The sequence below is a fragment of the Lithobates pipiens genome, unplaced genomic scaffold, assembly GCF_037356315.1.
Source record: "Lithobates pipiens isolate NorthernLeopardFrog02 unplaced genomic scaffold, aLitPip1_a1.2 Scaffold_11, whole genome shotgun sequence".
NCBI lineage: Eukaryota > Metazoa > Chordata > Amphibia > Anura > Ranidae > Lithobates > Lithobates pipiens.
This window is the reverse complement of record NW_027507696.1, coordinates 8719495-8739512: the sequence shown is the minus strand read 5'-3', so window position 1 is coordinate 8739512 and position 20018 is coordinate 8719495. Positions and strand designations below refer to the sequence as shown.

The 20018-nt window shown below is 43.1% G+C and overlaps 1 protein-coding gene across 2 annotated transcripts in view; it reads left to right on the top strand.

Moving 5' to 3' along the window:
- The window catches only part of COL5A1 (collagen type V alpha 1 chain), a 287140-nt gene that overhangs the window by 87306 nt on the left and 179816 nt on the right, over nucleotides 1-20018 (top strand). For both annotated transcript variants that reach the window (XM_077468431.1, XM_077468424.1), the window contains exons 5-6: nucleotides 18420-18551; nucleotides 19786-19929. In XM_077468431.1, the coding sequence (XP_077324557.1) occupies nucleotides 18420-18551; nucleotides 19786-19929 (276 nt within the window). The remainder of the gene's footprint in view (nucleotides 1-18419; nucleotides 18552-19785; nucleotides 19930-20018) is intronic.

Sequence of the window (20018 nt, the reverse complement as noted above, 5' to 3'; positions counted from 1 at the left end):
AAGCTGCACCTCACACTCTGGAGTTCTTGTTAACACTTTTTTGTCTTATTTTCACCTTCCCACTGCTTGTTATACCCTGAAAATACCGACCCGCCATTCTACATTGCATGCAGTTGCAGGGAGGTTGTGGCGCAGCCCCATTCACTTGAATGGGTGGAGTCAGGCAACGGTATCGCCTGCCGAATGTGACGTGCTGTTTAATTTTTGCTGCAAAGTATCGCAGTCGCAGCAGGTTACTGCTTTTATTGCCTCTCGGCCACCTGTATTACTGAGCCCTAGCAGAAGAGCCACATTGTGATTGCGTAGTTCAAAGATAGGTTTATTCAAGGGTAAAATCAGGTGAAACCTACACATACCCAGTTTTTGTAAGTGGACTTGGTAGCAAGGATTAAGTTATGTTTGATTGTGTATGTTCTAAATTTTTAATGACAAAAGGTAGAGATGTATACTGTATATCAGTGATTCTCAACCAGGGTTCCTCCAGAGGTTGCTAGGGGTTCCTTCCGCATTGGGCAATTTCTGCCTCTCAGATAAGTTCCCACTGACACCACTGACCTTTTTAGCTATCTGTAAGGAGGTAATTCTTCCCAATGACCACAAGTGTAAGGACCATTCTTCCCAGTGAAAATTATATGTGAAGTGTAGCGCTATATAAAAATGATAATGTGTGAATATGTGCACACATTAAACTTGTGACAATAAAAAATAAAAAATTCAAATAATTGCAGTTTTCCAATACCTCAAGAAATGCACTCCAATATCACTGCGTATTGGTGCTTATTCATATGCGTACCACAATGAATAAAGTAAACAATATATATAAAAAGTAAAAAAGAAATCACTCTAGAAATCTGAGCATAGAAAGTCCATTTGTGAAAATAAAGTCCCAAATGTAGAGTGAAAATTTTTTGAAAAGGCAATCCAAGAATGGTTCCACCAAACTATCACCCAAGTGCCGATGCCACCACCTTAAGAGATGTAGGCTTACCGGATGTTATTGACCCGAATGAACTTATATTCAAGGGGTCATACGTGCTTATCACTCTGGTTGTGGAGAACACACTTCCCAAATCACAAGTCGGTCAGTCACACTGTGGAACTTGCCTTCCTCTAATTCCTAATGGTTACAGGGAGATGGAATCTGGCTCCTTTACATCTTGTACCTTATATAAGGGAGCTTGGCAGCAGTGGTAGTACACCCCAGATGAAGTACAAGTGGACGAAACGCATCGGGGGGACTCCACTACTGCCTATATTTTATTGACAAGCGCTTGAGTAACTACACACATTTTAAGTTTGTTACTATTTTTAATAAATCTTATTTTAAACGGTATCACGCTATTTTGGCCATATCTTTTTGCCCTATGTGGATTTCGGTTGGTGTCGGAGATCTCTTTTAAGTGGTAAAGATCAAGTATATTTAGGAATTGGAGGAAGGCAAGTTCCACAGTGTGACTGACCGACTTGTGATTTGGGAAGTGTGTTCTTTTTTTGTTTCCATTATTCCCACTGACCATCACACTAATGTATGAGTTGTAGATTTTTCATTTTTAGCAGGGGTTCCCCCGAGATTGGAGAACTATTTCAAGGGTTCCTCTGTGTTGAAAAGGTTGAGAAAGGCTGCTGTATGTTGTGACATGTCTGCAATGAAGTCAAGTCCATTTTAACACATTTTTCAATCCCTGCAGTGGTTCTAAGCCATTGAAATATGTGGAATTGGCTTTCAGGAATGTTACTCTGAGGATGTCACCTGCATACAGGAAAATACCTGCTAAATTAGTTTTCAGTGCAGGTCATCAAATTCTGGCCATACACAGATCAAAGTGTCCATAGTTGGCCCAGTCAGCCCCACCTGGCTCAACAAGATGATGAAAAAAAAAAAAAAACCTGGGTGTACAAAAATCTCAGACGAGCAGCACTTGAGATGCAGGCAATTTTGTAAAGCAAGATGGAGAAATCAAAAAAACACCACCACATCCCAATGAGAAGAATATTCATGCAAAATTAGAAGGGGAAAAGAGGTAACAAACCTCTGGATTTTTGAGGTGTTTGATACAGAGATTGAAATTTCAGTAGATAGCATTAAATTCAATAGTTTTTATTTTAAAGGATAAAAAAACACAAGAATTCATTCATATGAAAAATTGATTACTATATGCAGGCATATTAAGGCAAGACACTGCCACTCTCAACATGTTTCACTTGATAGAGCTTCCTCAGGAGATTCTGGTGTGGCATTTTATATGCTATAGATAATAGAAATAATTAAATAAGTGTCTCGTGTAAAAAATGCACTAATACAGTAACATGAAAAACATGCATATTGGCATATATATAGAAAAACATGCACTTGTTAAAAGAAACAAAAATCAACATATAAGGGCATAGAAATACATGTATAACACAAGACACTTATTTCATTTTTTCTATTATCTATAGCATATAAAGTGCCACACCAGAATTTCCTGAGGAAGCTCTATCTAGTGAAACATGTTGAGTGTGGTAGTGCCTTACCTTAATATGCCTGTATAGAGTATAAAGTATTGTGTTTTTTATCCTTTAAAATAAAAACTATTGATTTTAATGCTATCTAATGAGTTTCAATCTCTGTACCAAACACCTTAAAAGTCCCGAGGTTTGTTCCCCCATTTTCCTTCTAATTTTGCTTGGAGATGCAGGCAATATTCACGTATTCTGACAGCCGCAGATGCCAGTTGTCAGAGTACAATAGTTGGCACTGCAGATTCAGCCAAGTGCTCTGTTAAGCATGGATAGGGGAAATCAAGTGATTTTTCTTGATTGGCCTGCTGGGCTGAATGAGAGAAAGCTTAATGTGTATGGCCAGCTTAAAGATGAGGATGGTATCCGGTGCCTTTGAGGAAGCACTAAGGGGAAGATTTTTAGCAGACGCAGACTCCTGCAGATAATCAGATATACACTATTAGACCTTGTACACACGGTCGGGCATTCGGATTTTGTCCGAAACTGGTGTTGCATACACACGGTCGGACAAAGTTGTTGGAAAATCCGATCGTTCGGAACGTGATGACGTTATTTCGTTTACGATGGGACTACGTTCAGGCTAGTAGCCAATAGCTTTGCTCTAGGAATTTGATCTGAGCATGCGTGGCACTTTGTCCGGAATCGTAATTCTCTACAAACGATCAAAGTCCGATCGGATCATATTGTCGGAAAATTTTATTGCCCAGCTCTAAAACTTTGTCGGTCGGATATTCCGACGGAAACAGTCCGATGGAGCCCACACACGGTCGGATTTTCCGACAACACGGTCCGATCGGACATTTTCCGTCGGAATGTCCGACCGTGTGTACAAGGGCTTAGAGTGCCCCCACTGGATGGAGGAGTAGGATAAACACCTTTGGACAGCAGCATTGGCAGTCTGGCATCTAATGATCGGTAAGCTGCAATATATAAAATGTTTGGTTTTGGGTTTAATACCACTTTAAATTAAGAACTAAAATTACTTTGATACTCTCCTATTGGCTATAGCACAGATGACAAAGTTATTTGTTTATTAATTTGTAGTCCATCATTGTGTTAAAATGTCCTCCGCTGCCGCCGGCAGTCATGCTAGCGTCCCCTGTATGCAGCATTTTAGTCCAGCGTTTTTACCTTCTAAGGTGCTCCATGTTCTTCTCTTCTGCTGGGTGCTACCACTTGTTGGACGGTCTGAATTGTTTAGAATTCCCCACAAGACTTCATTAATCTGTGTTAGTAAAAACTATTCCCAAGACTCCATGACTAATTCCATTTATAAATAATGATCTGGAAAACTGGCTTGTGAGCCAAAAATAGCTGGCAGAGTGTCCGGGGTCTGATTCATTGTCCAGAAACTTGTTCCTCCAGGTGTAACAGTCTGTTACTAAGACAGACCGCACCGAGTACATAATGGATGTGGTGAGAATGACAGGGACACAGTACAGGCTAAAAAGTGAATTCCGGTTTTGTTGAGGGGAAAAAATCCAGATCCTTTATGGACATTACAGGGACTTTGGGAAATTTTTCTTAGCCGTAACTACCTGCTTCTGTTCTGGTGATGAAATCATGAAGGAAAGTGTAGAATGGGAGAGTTTGCCTTTATTATACAGTCATTTCATAGTTTTTTGATGAGATATGATGCAGCACTTATATCCCTTTGGATGTAGAAGTATGTTATGGTTCAGTGCCTCCCGGAGTGGTGAGATTTCCCAGGAGTAGATTGTGTCTCTGCTCCTTCCACAATAGGGGGCTTTCCCCGCAGTAGATTGTGTCTCTGCTCCTTCCACAATGGAAAGATTTCCCGGCAGTAGATTGTGTCTCTGCTCCTTCCACAGTGGGGAGATTTCCCCACAGTAGATTGTGTCTCTGCTCCTTCCACAGTGGGGAGATTTCCCCGCAGTAGATTGTGTGTCTGCTCCTTCCACAATGGGAAGATTTCCCCACAGTAGATTGTGTCTCTGCTCCTTCCACAATGGGAAGATTTCCCCGTAGTAGATTGTGTCTCTGCTCCTTCCACAGTGGGAAGAATTCCCTGCAGTAGATTGTGTCTCTGCTCCTTCCACAATGGGAAGATTTCCCCACAGTAGATTGTGTCTCTGCTCCTTCCACAATGGGAAGATTTCCCCGTAGTAGATTGTGTCTCTGCTCCTTCCACAGTGGGAAGAATTCCCTGCAGTAGATTGTGTCTCTGCTCCTTCCACAATGGGAAGATTTCCCCGCAGTAGATTGTGTCTCTGCTCCTTCCACAATGGGAAGATTTCCCCACAGTAGATTGTGTCTCTTCTCCTTCCACAATGGGAAGATTTCCCCACAGTAGATTGTATCTCTGCTCCTTCCACAATGGGAAGATTTCCCTGCAGTAGATTGTGTCTCTGCTCCTTCCATAATGGGAAGATTGCCCCACAGTAGATTGTGTCTCTGCTCCTTCCACAATGGGAAGATTTGCCCGCAGTAGATTGTATCTCTGCTCCTTCCATAATGGGAAGATTTCCCCACAGTAGATTGTGTCTCTGCTCCTTCCACAATGGGAAGATTTGCCCGCAGTAGATTGTATCTCTGCTCCTTCCATAATGGGAAGATTTCCCCACAGTAGATTGTATCTCTGCTCCTTCCATAATGGGAAGATTTCCCCACAGTAGATTGTGTCTCTGCTCCTTCCACAATGGGAAGATTTGCCCGCAGTAGATTGTATCTCTGCTCCTTCCATAATGGGAAGATTTCCCCACAGTAGATTGTGTCTCTGCTCCTTCCACAATGGGAAGATTTCCCCGCAGTAAATTGTCTCTGCTCCTCCCACAATGGGAAGATTTCCCCGCAGTAGATTGTGTCTCTTCTCCTTCCACAATGGGAAGATTTCCCGGCAGTAGATTGTGTATCTGCTCCTTCCACATTGGGAAGAATTCCCTGCAGTAGATTGTGTCTCTGCTCCTTCCACAATAGGGGGCTTTCCCCACAGTAGACTTCTCTGCCAATTCCACAATGGGAAGATTTCCCCACAGTAGATTGTGTCTCTGCTCCTCCCACAATGGGAAGATTTCCCCACAGTAAATTGTGTCTCTGCTCCTTCCACACATCTATAATAAATAAAGGTGTCACCTTCTTTTAGCTGGATGCCACAACTGTACGTTTATGATCTATTATGAATAGGAAAAGGGTGACACTCTGGCTTTACAGCAGTTGGATGAACCTAGCACATCTGGTTTGTTAATTTGCCCCATGAACCAATCAGATTCTGCATTGGAGTTCTTATTAATGCTAGGAAAAAGTGAAAATGCTAATTTGGTTGATTGGGAGAGGCACGGGAAGTTCACATGGATACATAGCCAAGGCTTTGTTTGACAAGAGATAAAGTGCCGCCCGGTTATGGCCTTTCTGTAAAAGTCATGAACATAAATCATGGGATGCTCAGTGTTTGGAGAGTTGGATCCTTGGCTTTGTAGTGAAAACTCCTTCACACAGTTTACACTTTTAGCACTTTCTCTGCCGTCTTAAAATCATCTTTGGCACAGCGGCCTCCCTGGTCTGTCTGCGTCCTATGGAACACTAAAACCTTAGCGGTGACTTTTATGGTCCTAATCTGCACACCGATAAACCAGGCAGAGCTGCCAACGTTACAGAACATGGCTCCAACCTGGATAACTTTTACATACCTTTTATAACAGTCACCAATTCAGTGCTTTAATGGGAAATAGTCAAGTTTTAGAAGGCCGCTGTGGGCGCTCTGAACTCATTTTCCCTGTATTTCAACAAAGGTGATCACAACCCAGTGAAAGATCATCGAAGATGAATGTTGCCATAGACAAGCAGACATCAGCAGTTCAGTTTTAGTAGGAAATTTACGTTAGAGAACTTCAAATTCCATGCAAGAGTTTCCAAGATTCTTTTCCCTCCTAATGCCGCGTACACACGATCGGAATTCCGGCCAGAAAAAGACAGATGAGAGCTTTTCATCGGAAAATGCGACCGTGTGTACGCTCTATCGGAATTTAGCTGTCCGAATTTCCGCCAGCCAAAAAATTGATAGCATGTTCTCAATTTTCCCGAAGGAAAAAACTTTCTATCGGTAATTCCGATCGCGTGTATGCAATTCCGACACGCAAAAAATCACGCATGCTCAGATTCAACTACGAGACAGAAGCTATTGGCTACTGGCTATTGAACTTCCTTTTTCTAGTCACGTCGTACGTCACCGCGTTATAAACGATCGGAATTTGGTGTGACCGTGTGTAGGCAAGACAGCTTGAGCCGAATTCCGTCGGGAAAACCATCAGAGCTTTTTCCGACGAGAATTCCGATCCTGTGTATGCGGCATAAAGGATTATTGCAAAACGACCAAAAAAAAAAAAACATAAATAATGGTTAATAGGTATTTGAATATTTTATATCGGGCACCAATATCATCAATAGGGAATAGTAATGATAGCTCAATTACCTCTCCCCAACCTTCTCTAGTTTGTCATCTGGTTTATCTACTTCTTTGCATTCCTTTAAATTGTACTTTATGATCAGCTTGTAGAAGTGGCTGTTGTTTTGCCTGTTCGGATGTTTAGCTTTGTTATTGCAATATGTCACTGTCAGAGCACGTCTCAGAGTCTGGTCTGGTGAGAAGTATTTATGGCCAGCAGCTGTCCAGAGAAGAGGGGGGACCATGGTGTCTGCATCTTACCAGGTGTCAGCAAGGTGACATATGTTTGTCCCCAGATAGGTTACATTCCTAATTGTCATTATTTTGGGATGGTTTAGGGCTTGTGTGGCACAGAGGGAGCCTTTCCTTCCTGTACACTATAAATCTTGTTGGCCACACACTTCCCTTCCTCCGCTCAGATCATCTTCTTCTCTGTAAACTTCTGTATGGGGATCCTGGAAGGGAGAGGTCCTCCCAAACGTAATTCTCCGGGTCCCCTACCCCCAGATTTCAGCTCCATTTACTACATTGCTGGTTTGTTCTCTACAACATTGCCTAAGCCCTTGTACACACGGTCGGACTTTCCGACAACATAATCCGTCGGATTTTGTCCGACGGATTTTGTCCGAAACTGGTGTTGCATACACACGGTCGGACAAAGTTGTTGGAAAATCCGATCGTTCAGAACGTGATGACGTTATTTCCTTACAACGGGGACTACGTTCAGGCTAGTAGCCAATAGCTTTGGTCTAGAAATTTGATCTGAGCATGTGTGGTACTTTGTCCAGTCGGAATTCTCTACACACAATCGGACAAAGTCCGATCGGATCATGTTGTCGGAAAGTTTTATAGCCCAGCTCTAAAACTTTGTCGGTCGGATATTCCGATGGAAACAGTCCGATGGAGCCCACACAAGGTCGGATTATCCGACAACACGGTCCGATCGGACATTTTCCGTCGGAATGTCCGACTGTGTGTACAAGGGCTAATATCTATATACTTATCTATATAATATAGCTACATAAATGTTTAATCATAAAAGTGTGTGACTGCGGTAGAACATTAGAGTGTAAGCTTCTCTGGTGCAGGGACTGATGTGAAAAGCTCAGTGTTCTTTGTACAGCATGCAGAATATGTCGGTGCTACTGTATATAAATATAATAATATTAATAATAATGGCGTGTGATAGGACATTAGAGTGTAAGCTTCTCTGGTGCAGACACTGATGTGAATGGGTCAGTGTTTTCTGTACAGCACTTCAGAGTATGTCAGAGCTAAATACCTATATAATAGTAATAGTGTGTGACAGTGCTGGGACATTTGGGTGTAAGCTCCTCTGGTTCAGAGATTTGATATTAATGGGTCAGCGTTCTCTGTACAGCACAGCAGAATATGTCAGAGCTATATATCTACAGTATATATTATAGTAATAGTTTGTGACTCTGGAGAGGACATTGGGGTGTAAGCTCCTGTGATAGAGACAGATTTCAATGGTACAGTTTCTCTGTACAGCTAGGGTTGCCACCTGTCCAGGATTCACCCGGGCAGTTCAGGTTTTGAATCATGTGTCTGGGTTTCAGTCCACTTGAAACCTGGACACAATATTCAGGCAGTAATGTAGCTCAGAACAGTGCCTGATAGGAGGATGAGGGGGCACTATGCAAGCCACATTACTATTCTCCATGGAGCGCCCAAAGGTGTCCTAGGTCTTTTACAATCCTTTGCAGAATGCAAAAACATTTTTTTTTTTACTGTGCGCCGCTAAAGTGTTCGAGTTTGGCTTGAAGAAAAAGTGGCAACACTATGTACAGCACTGTGAAATATCGAGCGTTATAATTGTATATTAAAAGTGTGTGACTGACATTGAAAGTGTAAGTTCCTCGGGTGCAGAGACTGATGTGACTGATCCAATATTCAGTCTTTAACAGTGATGTATACATTAACCACTTCAGCCCCTTAATGTTTTATCCACTTCCTGACCAGGCCATTTTTAGCGATATGGCACTATGCTGCTTTATAGCCGAGGTTCACACAAAAAGGAAACTCTTTTTGGAACCCCTCCCCCCTCCGGTGTCTCATTTGGCACCTTTTCAGGGGGGAAAGGGGTGCAGATACCTGTAGAATGCAGGTATTTGCACCCACTTCCGGGCATAGATATCCGCAGAATCTGCTCCTTGCTTGCATAGGCACACCGCTGCTCCTTGCTTGCATAGGCACACCGCTGCTCCATGTCTCCTTTGAACGATCGGCGGGTCACATCGGCCATCACGGCCGGATCTGCTAATTGGCTCTCGCTGTGTCCAATCACAGTAGGAGCAGCAATCCAGTGGCATGCAAGCGCCCTCTATACCACGCACACAAAATAGCCTACAGGTATGTGATTTTGTGCAGTTGGGCCGCCCTGCTGCAGTATATGTACGGTTGGTGGTCCAGAAGCGCTTAATGAACAAAAATGTCAGACCCAGTAAAAAGCAACGGCCATTTTTTTGCTATAGTAACCAAACCTTTCACTGATATAGTTGGAAGTTTGTAATGGTACTTTACACACCATCATTACTAATGCGTGCTTCCTTAGTGCATAAGCCTGTACCGATATATTCTAAAGTTTTGGTGATACAGAATGAGACTTGACCCCCCAGGATGATTGTGGAATGGCCATTTCTTTCTTCATCTCCTGAAGAATAGCAATGTATTGACAGTGGTACATGGAATGTACTTAATGGCTAAGAACCTTTTCTAATAATAATGTCCATGTGTTGGGTTTTTTAAAACATTATGTGACCTTGGAAAAGGCTTAACAGCTTTCCCGTAGAAGGCAATGTTCTGCCCTCTAGCATTGCATCTGCGTGTAGCCACTCAGTACAAACTTGTTTGTAGAACATTGAGGCTGAAATACTAAAGGAGTTGATAATCTTTACTAAATAAATTGTAGCTGGGTTGTGTCCACTTTAAATACCCACCCATGTGCAGATAAAATAAATAAACAGAGGTGTTTTTTTTTTCTTTCAAATATTTTTATTGAATTTTCAATAATAAAATGTTACAGCAACAAACAACCAACAGTACACAGCAAAGGTATAAAGGTAAGAAACATCCAAATTCTGTCCCGGAGCACATTAGAGTGAATGTGTGAGAGCTGGTTACATCGAGGCTAGGCGATAGACATTATATAGTCCCTTATCTTTGGCGGCGCCCCGACACTTCCAACACCCCTTAACGGGAACTGGCTGTGTCCTGAAGTGTCCTGCACCGCCTTCAGTTTAATATGGTCCAGCCAAGTTCAACAACTTCATATGCTACATCTATCGTCTTAGCCCTTGTACACACGGTCGGACATTCCGACGGAAAATGTCCGATCGGACCGTGTTGTCGGATAATCCGACTGTGTGTGGGCTCCATCGGACTGTTTCCGTCGGAATATCCGACCGACAAAGTTTTAGAGCCGGGCTATAAAATTTTCCAACAACATGATCTGATCGGACTTTGTCCGATCGTTTGTAGAGAATTCAGATCGGACAAAGTGCCACGCATGCTCAGATCAAATTCCTAGACCAAAGCTATTGGCTACTAGCCTGAACGTAGTCCTGTCATAACTAAAAAAAATTTTAAATTCCAACGGATTTTAGTATCTAAGATGGCATTCTGGTAGCCGTAGGCGCTTCCTAATTTTCCATCATCCCTGCCTATCCCCACTATTTATTCAGAAATGTGTTTTTCACATCACTGGTTAATTGAAGTGAATCTTCGCTCAGCTTATAGAGTGAAGCAGTGTTGAGCCATGCCAAACTGTGCCCCCTCAAGATGTATGAGCACCCCCCCCCCCCCAAAACAGCACTGAGCACTAATCTGCATACTTACCCCTAAGCATAAATTCCCACTCCTCCAAGTACAAATCCACCCCCTCCCCAAAAAAATGTTTATCCTTCCTAGCACAAATCCTCTACCCCTAAAATTTCCCCTCCTAGTAGACCTCTTCTCCCCCCAATTCAAATATCCCCCTCCCAGCACAAACTCTCCCCAAATCCCTTACCAAATCTGTCTAAATCACCACTCTTGGCACCCCCCTCCTAGAACAATACTTACTCCCTGCCGACCCCAAATGTCCCCTTCCATCACAAATACCCCCCCCCCATCTCCATGTGGTGCTCCCCCACCTCACATGATACCACAGTGCCCTGGACAGCCGCTCCTCCTGCCCACCTCTTGTCCCGGCCCTGGAGTGAAGATTCCCTCATCACCTCCTCCCATATCCGCCTCCAGGACATTGTATTGTAATGTCTACCCTAATGTTGTAAAGTGCTGCGTAAACTGTCGGCGCTATATAAAACCTGTATAATAATAATAATAATAATTCTCAACTCCCTTGTAAACCGGCCTCATTGTCTTGCACAGGGAGTTGTTGCTCTTTAGCTTTACTGGAACTATTTTTGCACATTTTTTTTTTTTTTCAAAAAGTCAGACTAAATTTTAGGAAACGTCTTCTAATAAACGATGTGTAATTACTACTGTACTATTAATTCATAAAATCAGCATTAATACCAAAAAAAAAAAAAAGATGATCTACTTGTACACAGTTGCTATAGGATTTAGCTTTCCTCTGAACCTGAGCTTTATTTTTGTTAGAGAGATAGTTTGAGTTTGTCTTTGCATGAACTTCCTCGCTAATCGGTAATGTGTAGATAAATTGCCTTTTTTTTTTTTATAATTGAAGCCCTGCGTCCGCCACCTCGGCTACCTCAAATGAACGCAGCGTAATCCAATAGTTTGTGCAGACTTCTGTCTGTTCTTGCTGATGAAAACATAATAGTAACTCCGAAGAAAATAAGCCTTCATTCCCCTTACATCAGCAGAAGGGAGGAGGACTGGAAAGGGCTAATATTGTCTTAACAGGAGTGAAATTTAAACTTGTCATTCGTCTCCTGTAGGAAGCGAATTCTGCGGTACCGTAGTTAATGTTCTCCCTCCATCTGGTTTGTATTTGGTGTCGGTTACATGCATATTCCCAGACCTGAGGTCAACATTCCCCCCCTCCGTCTTTGTCTCCTTTTTACTGAAAATCCCTGAATCTGCAGAAAATTAAAATGAGGATTTATTGTACGGGCTGGAGAAGGTGAGAACTTTGTTTTTGTGGGTACCATTCTGACTTGTTTTCCATATTCTGAGTCGTCTCTGCTGGGCTCTGTTGGGTAGTTTTCAGCTTAGTGTAAGTACTTTTATCTGCTGTATTAGCTTCAAAGAACCACAGTGCAAACAACATGGCATTTATGGAACTCCTGCCAAATCTTTAAACCCTGATTTACCTATGTATTCCTGAAATGTGTTTTATTTTTTTATTTTGAGCCCCATGCTCACTGAAAGATGAAGCCAGGCTTGCAGTAGGAGCAGGGCTGGACTGGGACACAAATTTGGCCCTGGACTTTATCCAGACCGGCCCACTTTAATTTTGTAAACACACAAAAAAAGTATATAAACTGTACATAATTGCCCCTAGAGAGTCCCCCCTTACATCTGGGTCCCCAAAGAGCATCCCCTTACATCAGGGTCCCCATATAGCCTTCTCCTTACATCAGGGTCCCCAGAGAGCCCCTCTTACATCGGAGTCCCCAGAGATCCTCCGCCTTACATCAGCGTCTCCAGAGAGCCCCTCCTTAGATCAGGGTCCCTAGAGAGCCTCCCCCCTTACATCCGGGTCCCCACAGAGCCCCCCCTTACATCCGGGTCCACAGAGATCCACACCCTTACATCGGGGTCCCCAGAGAGCCCCTCCTTACATCAGGGTCACTAGAAAGAGGGCAGGTAGAGGGCCGGGACCCTGTGGTTGGGGACTCCTGGACTGACTCAGGGCTATGGGCCCCAGATTAGGGGCTATAGCCCCAAAAGTCCCCCCCCCCCCCAGTGATGCCACTGGCTGTCACTGAAACCGGCCCACTGAGCCATCGGCCCACCGGGAAACTTCCAATAGTCCTGATGGCCAGTACATGCCTGAGTAGGAGTGGCTGTTCTGTAAACCGGTAGGAAGCATGAAGCCCTTGTGAGGTTCACCAGTAGTCTATAGAGCAGACAGGAGTGTTTTTTTTTTGTTTTTTGCTGCAAAAGGGAAACGTTGATTTGAATTGGACTCAGAAGAAGGTCACGGCCATTTACAAACTATTTTACAGGGCATGAAAAGGAAGTTCAAGCTCTATGTACCATCTATTCACAACCGCTATATGTGCTTCAGAAGATCTTAAAACCCAACTACAGCCACAGTTAAAATTTTTAGTTTAAGTTTTTAAATTTTAGTTTAAGACCCCTTTCACACCACACCGCCCATATCGCGGGCGGTAAAACGCTATTTTTAGCGGCGTTTTACCGCCGGATTTGCAGCACATTTTCGGCCGCTAGCGCGGCACTTTTACCCCCCGCTAGCGGCCGAGAAAGGGTTAAAACCGCCGGCAATACTCCGCAATAGTGGCGTTTTGCCGGCGGTATTACAGCGCTGCCTCATTGATTTCACCGCTCCAAAGAAGCTGCTGGCAGGACTTTTCCCTGACATCCTGCCAGCGCACCGCTGTAGTGTGAAAGCCCTCCTTGTACACAGGGTCGGAGATTCCGACGGAATGTGTCCGATCGGAGCGTTTTGTCAGATATTCCGACTGTGTGTGGTCTGCATCGGACTGTTTCCGTCGGAATATCCGTCAGACCAAATTTTCCAACTTGCCGGAAATATTTTCCGACAAAATGCTCCGATCGGACATACTCCGATCATGTGTACAGAATTCAGACAAAGTGCCACGCATGCTCAGATCAAATTCCTACACCAAAGCTATTGGCTACTAGCCTGAACGTAGTCCCGTCGTAACGAAATAACGTCATCACGTTCTGAACGATCGGATTTTCCGACAACTTCGTCCGACCGTGTGTATACAACAGTTTCGGACAAAATCCGACGGATTTGGTTGTCGGACTCTCCGACCGTGTGTACAAGGGCTTAGAGGTGAGCCTTTACTGTGTGCAGTAATAAAAGTATAGAGACTAATACATATGGCATGGGGGGGGGGTTGGGGTTTTAGAGCATACTTGGTTGATATTTATGGTTAGAACTAGGGACAACATCAGGGACAGGCATTGGCAAGGCTCAGGCAGAATGAAAGGAGTTAAAAAATGGCATTTCTTTGAGGGTTTTACATTTAGATCAAAGCTTGGGCATTGTACATGGCAAACTATAGCACCGCCATGTGCTTGTAATTACGTCAAGGCGGATGTATATTTTTTTTTCTTTCATATTTCATTTTTGACCAGAATTCGGTTATCATTGGCTTCTTGGGGGTCTGTGATATACAAAATAAAAAGGATTGATTTACAAAATGAGAAGGGAATAATACTTTAGCTTAGTGAAGTTGTGTTCACTTTAAAAACCCAATCATGTACAAGGGAAATAAAAAAAATAAAAAAAGAATTTAGCTTACATGAGCATGACTCTGGTTTCATGCCTGGGAGTGCCTGTACCGCGGTCTGCTCCATGTGTTATACATTGTGGTGTTACAGGGAGAAGAATAATGGGTGTTTATGAAGTATGATGTCTCCCTTTCAGTATGCAGAGAGATATAAAAGGCCTTTGTTGATACAGATCCCCCCCCCCCCCCCCCCGACTCTCCTTTCAGCATAAATATATTTAACCAGCTATTTAAGGTATGTTCTTGCTGGCCTTTATCTGGCTCTACACATACCTGCGCCAATCAAGATATGAAATATTAAATGTCTTTTGCAGCTGAACAAAATGAGAGTTTCATGCAGATCGAGGTCACAGATGAGTTTGAAGTTAATTTGTTTGCTCGACATTTGGTTCTTATGTAGCAGCAAGCAATTGTAGCCTTTCCTTGTAAATTGCATTTTTTAACTCTAATGCCGCGTACACACGATCGGAAATTCCGGGCAGAAAAAGACGGATGAGAGCTTTTCATCGGAAAATGCGACCGTGTGTACGCTCCATCGGAATTTAGCTGTCCGAATTTCCGCCAGCCAAAAATTGAGAGCATGTTTCCCAATTTTCCCCGACGGAAAAACTTTCTATCGGTAATTCCGATTGTGTGTATGCAATTCCAACATGCCAAAAATCACGCATGCTCAGATTCAACTACGGCTATTGGCTACTGGCTAATGAACTTCCTTTCTCTAGTCCCGTCGTACGTGTTGTATTTCACCACGTTATAAACGATCGGAATTTGATGTGACCATGTGTAGGCAAGACAGCTTGAGCCCAATTCCGTCGGATTTCCGTCTGGAAAACCATCAGAGCTTTTTCTGACGAGAATTCTGATCGTGTGTACACGGCATAAGTGGACAGAAACTGACGGCAAATATTCAGATCACATGTCCGTATAGTCCAATTCTAGGGTAAAATGACGCAAGAGGGCCCTCCACTTTCTTCAGGTACCTGGGCAGATCTGAAATGCACAGTTAACTGTGTTTTTTTTTTTTTTTTTTTTTTTTTTTTAAAGCAAATGCCTAAATTCATAGATAAAATACTTAGAAGGGATTCTGTTTTCCCTGCCAAGTGATATGTATTTATGTTGATCTAGTGCTGCAATCTGCACAACACTGCCGCACAGCACAGCCACTCTCTGGCAAGGCAGGAGACTTGATTTTTACTTGCTCTATTATAGTAAAACTGACAAGTCTTGTCCCTTCCCCAGTCAGAGACTGGACATTGAAAAGAGGAGCAGCACAACAAGGAGCTCATCTCTTTCTGCTTTCTCCTATCAGCATGTCCCTTGCTGTGTGCTGCTTCTCTCTCTCTCCAAGTTTTGGCTGTGCAGTATTGCGGGCTACAAGAATCTCATACTAAATTAGGTACCTGTTATACTTGTCTTTAAAGCGGAGGTCCACCCTAAAGTGGACCTCCGCTCATCGGAACCCTCCCCCCCTCCGGCGCCACAATTGGCACCTTTTCAGTGGGGAGGGGGGTGCAGATACCTGTACAGTACAGGTATTCTGCACCCACTTCCGGGATAGCTCTCTGCGGAAAGGGGCGTAGATTATGCCCCTTTCCGCAAGTGCCCCGCTGCCTGCTGGGAAACACACGGATCCCAGAGGCAGAGGGGACCGTCCTTATTGCGCAGCGCGATTCGCGCATGCGCAGTAGGGAACCGGGAAATTAAGCCGAAAGGCTCCATTTCCTGATTCCCATACCCAAGATGGCGGCGGCAGCACCCGAGAGACGATCTAGAGATCGGCTTCGGGTGCCGACATCGCGGGCGCGCTGGACAGGTAAGTGTCACTATTTTAAAAGTCAGCAGCTGCAGTATTTGTAGCTGCTGGCTTTAAAAAAAAAAAAAAAAAAAACGCGGAGTCCCGGCGGACTCCCGCTTTAAAAAAAAAAAATTGAATGAATGAGTACAGTTTGGTTTGAAATGCATATATAAAGGTTAGGCCCCCACAAAGTGATATTTTAGTTATAAGTAAAACCTTGTATGCAGACCCTGCCAACAATGAGATCTCACTGCTGTTGTACCTGCCCACTTGGGAATCCTGGGTGCTCCTGCTCACCTATTATGTCAACTTGAGATCCAAGAAATTGGCAATTCCAGGAGGAGGTCATCAGGGGAAGCCTGTGCATTACCTCTGCACAGGTAGAAGGGCTGAACTTTTTCTTTTTGTCACACCTCAAAACAGCTGCACTATAGGATATATAGCAATAGAACAGTCTAGTGAAAGATAAGGCTGCCAGCTGTGGGTGACACTTCATTCCGCCGTCCGTCACGGTCTGGAAATGGTACAGCCTGTGTCCCAGCTGGCCAGCCTTCTGGGACAGTTGTGCTGGCTCTGACACATTGCTGGAAACCCGGGTTCCTTGTGAAAATAATTTTGCTGTTGTGTGTCATTCAGGCTGAGACTCAGTCCCAGGCAAGCTGCCTAATTGAAAGCTCACTCTGGACCAAGTTTGTTTAATCAACATTTTGGAGAGCTCAAAGGAGCTCGGAAAAACCGCTCCCCTCTGTTTTCACTGCTGGCTTCGTCCTCAATGCTCTTCTCCCCTGGTGTGTGACCGTAATGGAGGGAAGGGACTGTGGTTTAATGCATGTGTCTGACCTAAAGAGGGCTGTTCAACTTCAGCCTTTATAGGTCACACTCAGCCAAGACTTTGGCAATCACTATGCTTAGTGAACAAAATTAACTGTTGCCTAATAATTCAGAAAATGCTATACCTGAACTCTTGACAGCTGTGATGTAACTAATTAAAACCCAGTAGGTTTTCCTAATCTGCTCCCACACATTTTTGCCAGGTTCAGTTGGCTCATATTTTTTTTTTTTTATTAATCTTTATTTTATTTTTTTTTCCATACAAAGAGTATAAAACATAATATACATATATATGCACCCTACTCCCCCCCCCCCCTATAGCCCTACTACCTCCTCATATTTCTTTGTTAATTTAAACAATTTCCATTGTTCCCATTTCTTTCGGAATTTCTTTTTCCCACTCTCCTCATCCTCTTCGCATCCCTCCATTCTATACATATCCTCTATTTTTCCTATCCATTCCCTCAATTTTGGGGCTTCCACCTGTCTCCAATTTTTTGCAATCAAGCTCTTTGTTATGTTTATTAAATTTCCTACGAGGCCTTCTTTATACTTCTTTATACCAAGTGGCTGATATTTTTTAAACAAATTTTTCTTTTTTTAAATTTTAATGCTGAAATAATTTCTTTGAAAATCATGTACCCCCTTTCATTAAAGGGTATTGGTCCAGTTCCTATGCTGTCGCTATGCTAACCTCATATTTTGGACTTCACTATCTGTAATGAGATCTGTATCTTCACTATCTGTAATGAGAATATAATTTTCAATGCATTGACGAAAGGATTAGGTTTTTATTCAATAGGTACTTTTATTAGCATTTACATTATTTTACTTTGTATCAATTAAACTGTTCACTTTTGGAAGGTGTATCAACGTATCTACCTTTAACAAGGTAGGAAAGTTGCATGTCAACACTCACTTTTGGGGGCTGCAGTTGTAAAAAATCCCACCGCCTGCCAGGCTTAGGCTTATGTTTCTAGAAAAAGGACCCCTCTTTATGTCTCCCTTTTTAATCACTCACCAGTTACTGCAAGGTGAAGAGTCTGGGATGAAAATACGAAGGGTATCTTGACTCACAAAGGGCCCCCACGCTTGCAGCCTTTTGTTCCATGGAAACTGGCCCATATGCATTGTCTATCAGGCTGGAGTTGTTGGGGGACAGGGCGATGGGGGGGGGGGGGGGTAGTCAGCCATCTGTGAAGACATTCGTATGCCTTTTTTTAAGGGAATTATTGTGCTGTATCTTCATATATCACCAAATGAACATTAGCTTTGCAATTCGGAATGCTGCATTTTTGTATTGGTACTAATGTAATACATAATTAGATGTGCTAGAAAAAAATAAATGAGTGGATGAGATGAGCAAAGATTATTATAAGAACCCTTCATTTTCTTATATGGTGGAACGCCATGCCTCAATGTTCATCTCTTTTTTTTTTTTTGTCTTTTTCAGGGAGACATTCAGCAACTCCTTATCGTTCCGGACCATCGAGCTGCCTTTGATTATTGTGAACACTACAGTCCTGACTGTGACACTGCTGTCCCTGATACCCCCCAGTCTCAGGACCCCAACCAGGATGAGTATGTAAGTACCAAAGCATGGCTAATGAAAGCAAGACAGAATGAAAGGCAGGAGAAGAGGGGTTTACCATTTTAGATCCTATCTCAAAGGCATAGACAAATTTAGCACCAGTATATATCATCCTTTGAAGTGTTAATTACTTCAAGGTTGTTTGTAATTTTCTCCAGATTTCATTGTCGACCACAATTCTGTATTCATAGGCTTTGTGGGGTCTCTCTTGCATGGAATAAAGTAGTAGAATCTCAGTGTAAAATGTCAGAAGATAGAATAGCTGATTCACTAAAACGGTAGATAATGGTAATTTAGCTTAATGATACTATGTCCACTTTTGAAAACCCAGTCATTCACAAGAGAAATAAAAAACCAAACATGATTTTTGCTTAGACATGATTGGAGGATTGAGGTGAGCAGCTTTATTTTATTTACTAGCCATCACTTTGCGATATGAAAAAGGTCTACTCCTGTAGTATACTTTAGAGTTATAAGGTATATCGATGATGGAGCAGGGTGGTTTAAGGTTTATTGCTTGCTATGTAATATTGTAGTGTCTGTGACACGTGGTGTAGGGATGGGGCTAATGTGGTAGGGATGTGGGGCCAATAGCAGTCAGTGTACATTTAGTGGTTAGCAGCGTATGGCTGTTAAGATTATATACGTTAAACTTAACCATAAATCTTAGATAAATGGGTTAATTTTATTTTTGTGTTGTAGCTTTGTTGGCTGGGATAGTAGGCTTTTGGGGGGATTGAATAAGATTCATAGCTCATGAATATGAGATTCTAAATTCCATACACAACACTATTAAGGGTGGCACAGTGGTGTAGTGGTTAGCACTCTCGCCTAGCAGTAAAAAGGGTCGCTGGTTCAAATCCCAACCACGACGCTACCTGCTTGGAGTTTGCATGTTCTCCCTGTGCCTGTGTGGGTTTCCTCTGGGTACTCCGGTTTCCTCCCACACTCCAAAGACATGCCGGTAGGTTAATTGGCTTCTGTCCAAAATTGCTCTAGTATATGAATGGGGATCTTGGATTGTGGTCTCCATTGAGGGTAGGGACTGATGTGAGTGTGCAATGTACAGGGATAGGGACAATTGTAGACACTCACTCAGGATGGACTGGTATCTTTATTCAACCTTACTAACTATGTATTAAGTTGCAAGGTTATGCCTGGTCGATCAAAGTGTACAGCAGGGGGCACAGGAACTTTTTTTTCAGACACTCTTTTTTTTCATATTTAGCAATACCCTGAGGCTGCAGAAGGAGATGAAGGCTATTACTACGAATACCCATACTATGAAGAAGAGAACGATAAAACTCCAACTGTAAAGCCCGCACAAGCCAATGTTGAGGAGGCAGTAAGACCGCAACCAGACTTTGAAGAGGTACGCCAACCCCCCCATGTCACATGCAACTTAACGTTTAGAATTTTCCATAGCTTTCACTATTTAATGTCGTAGATTAACCCAGATCA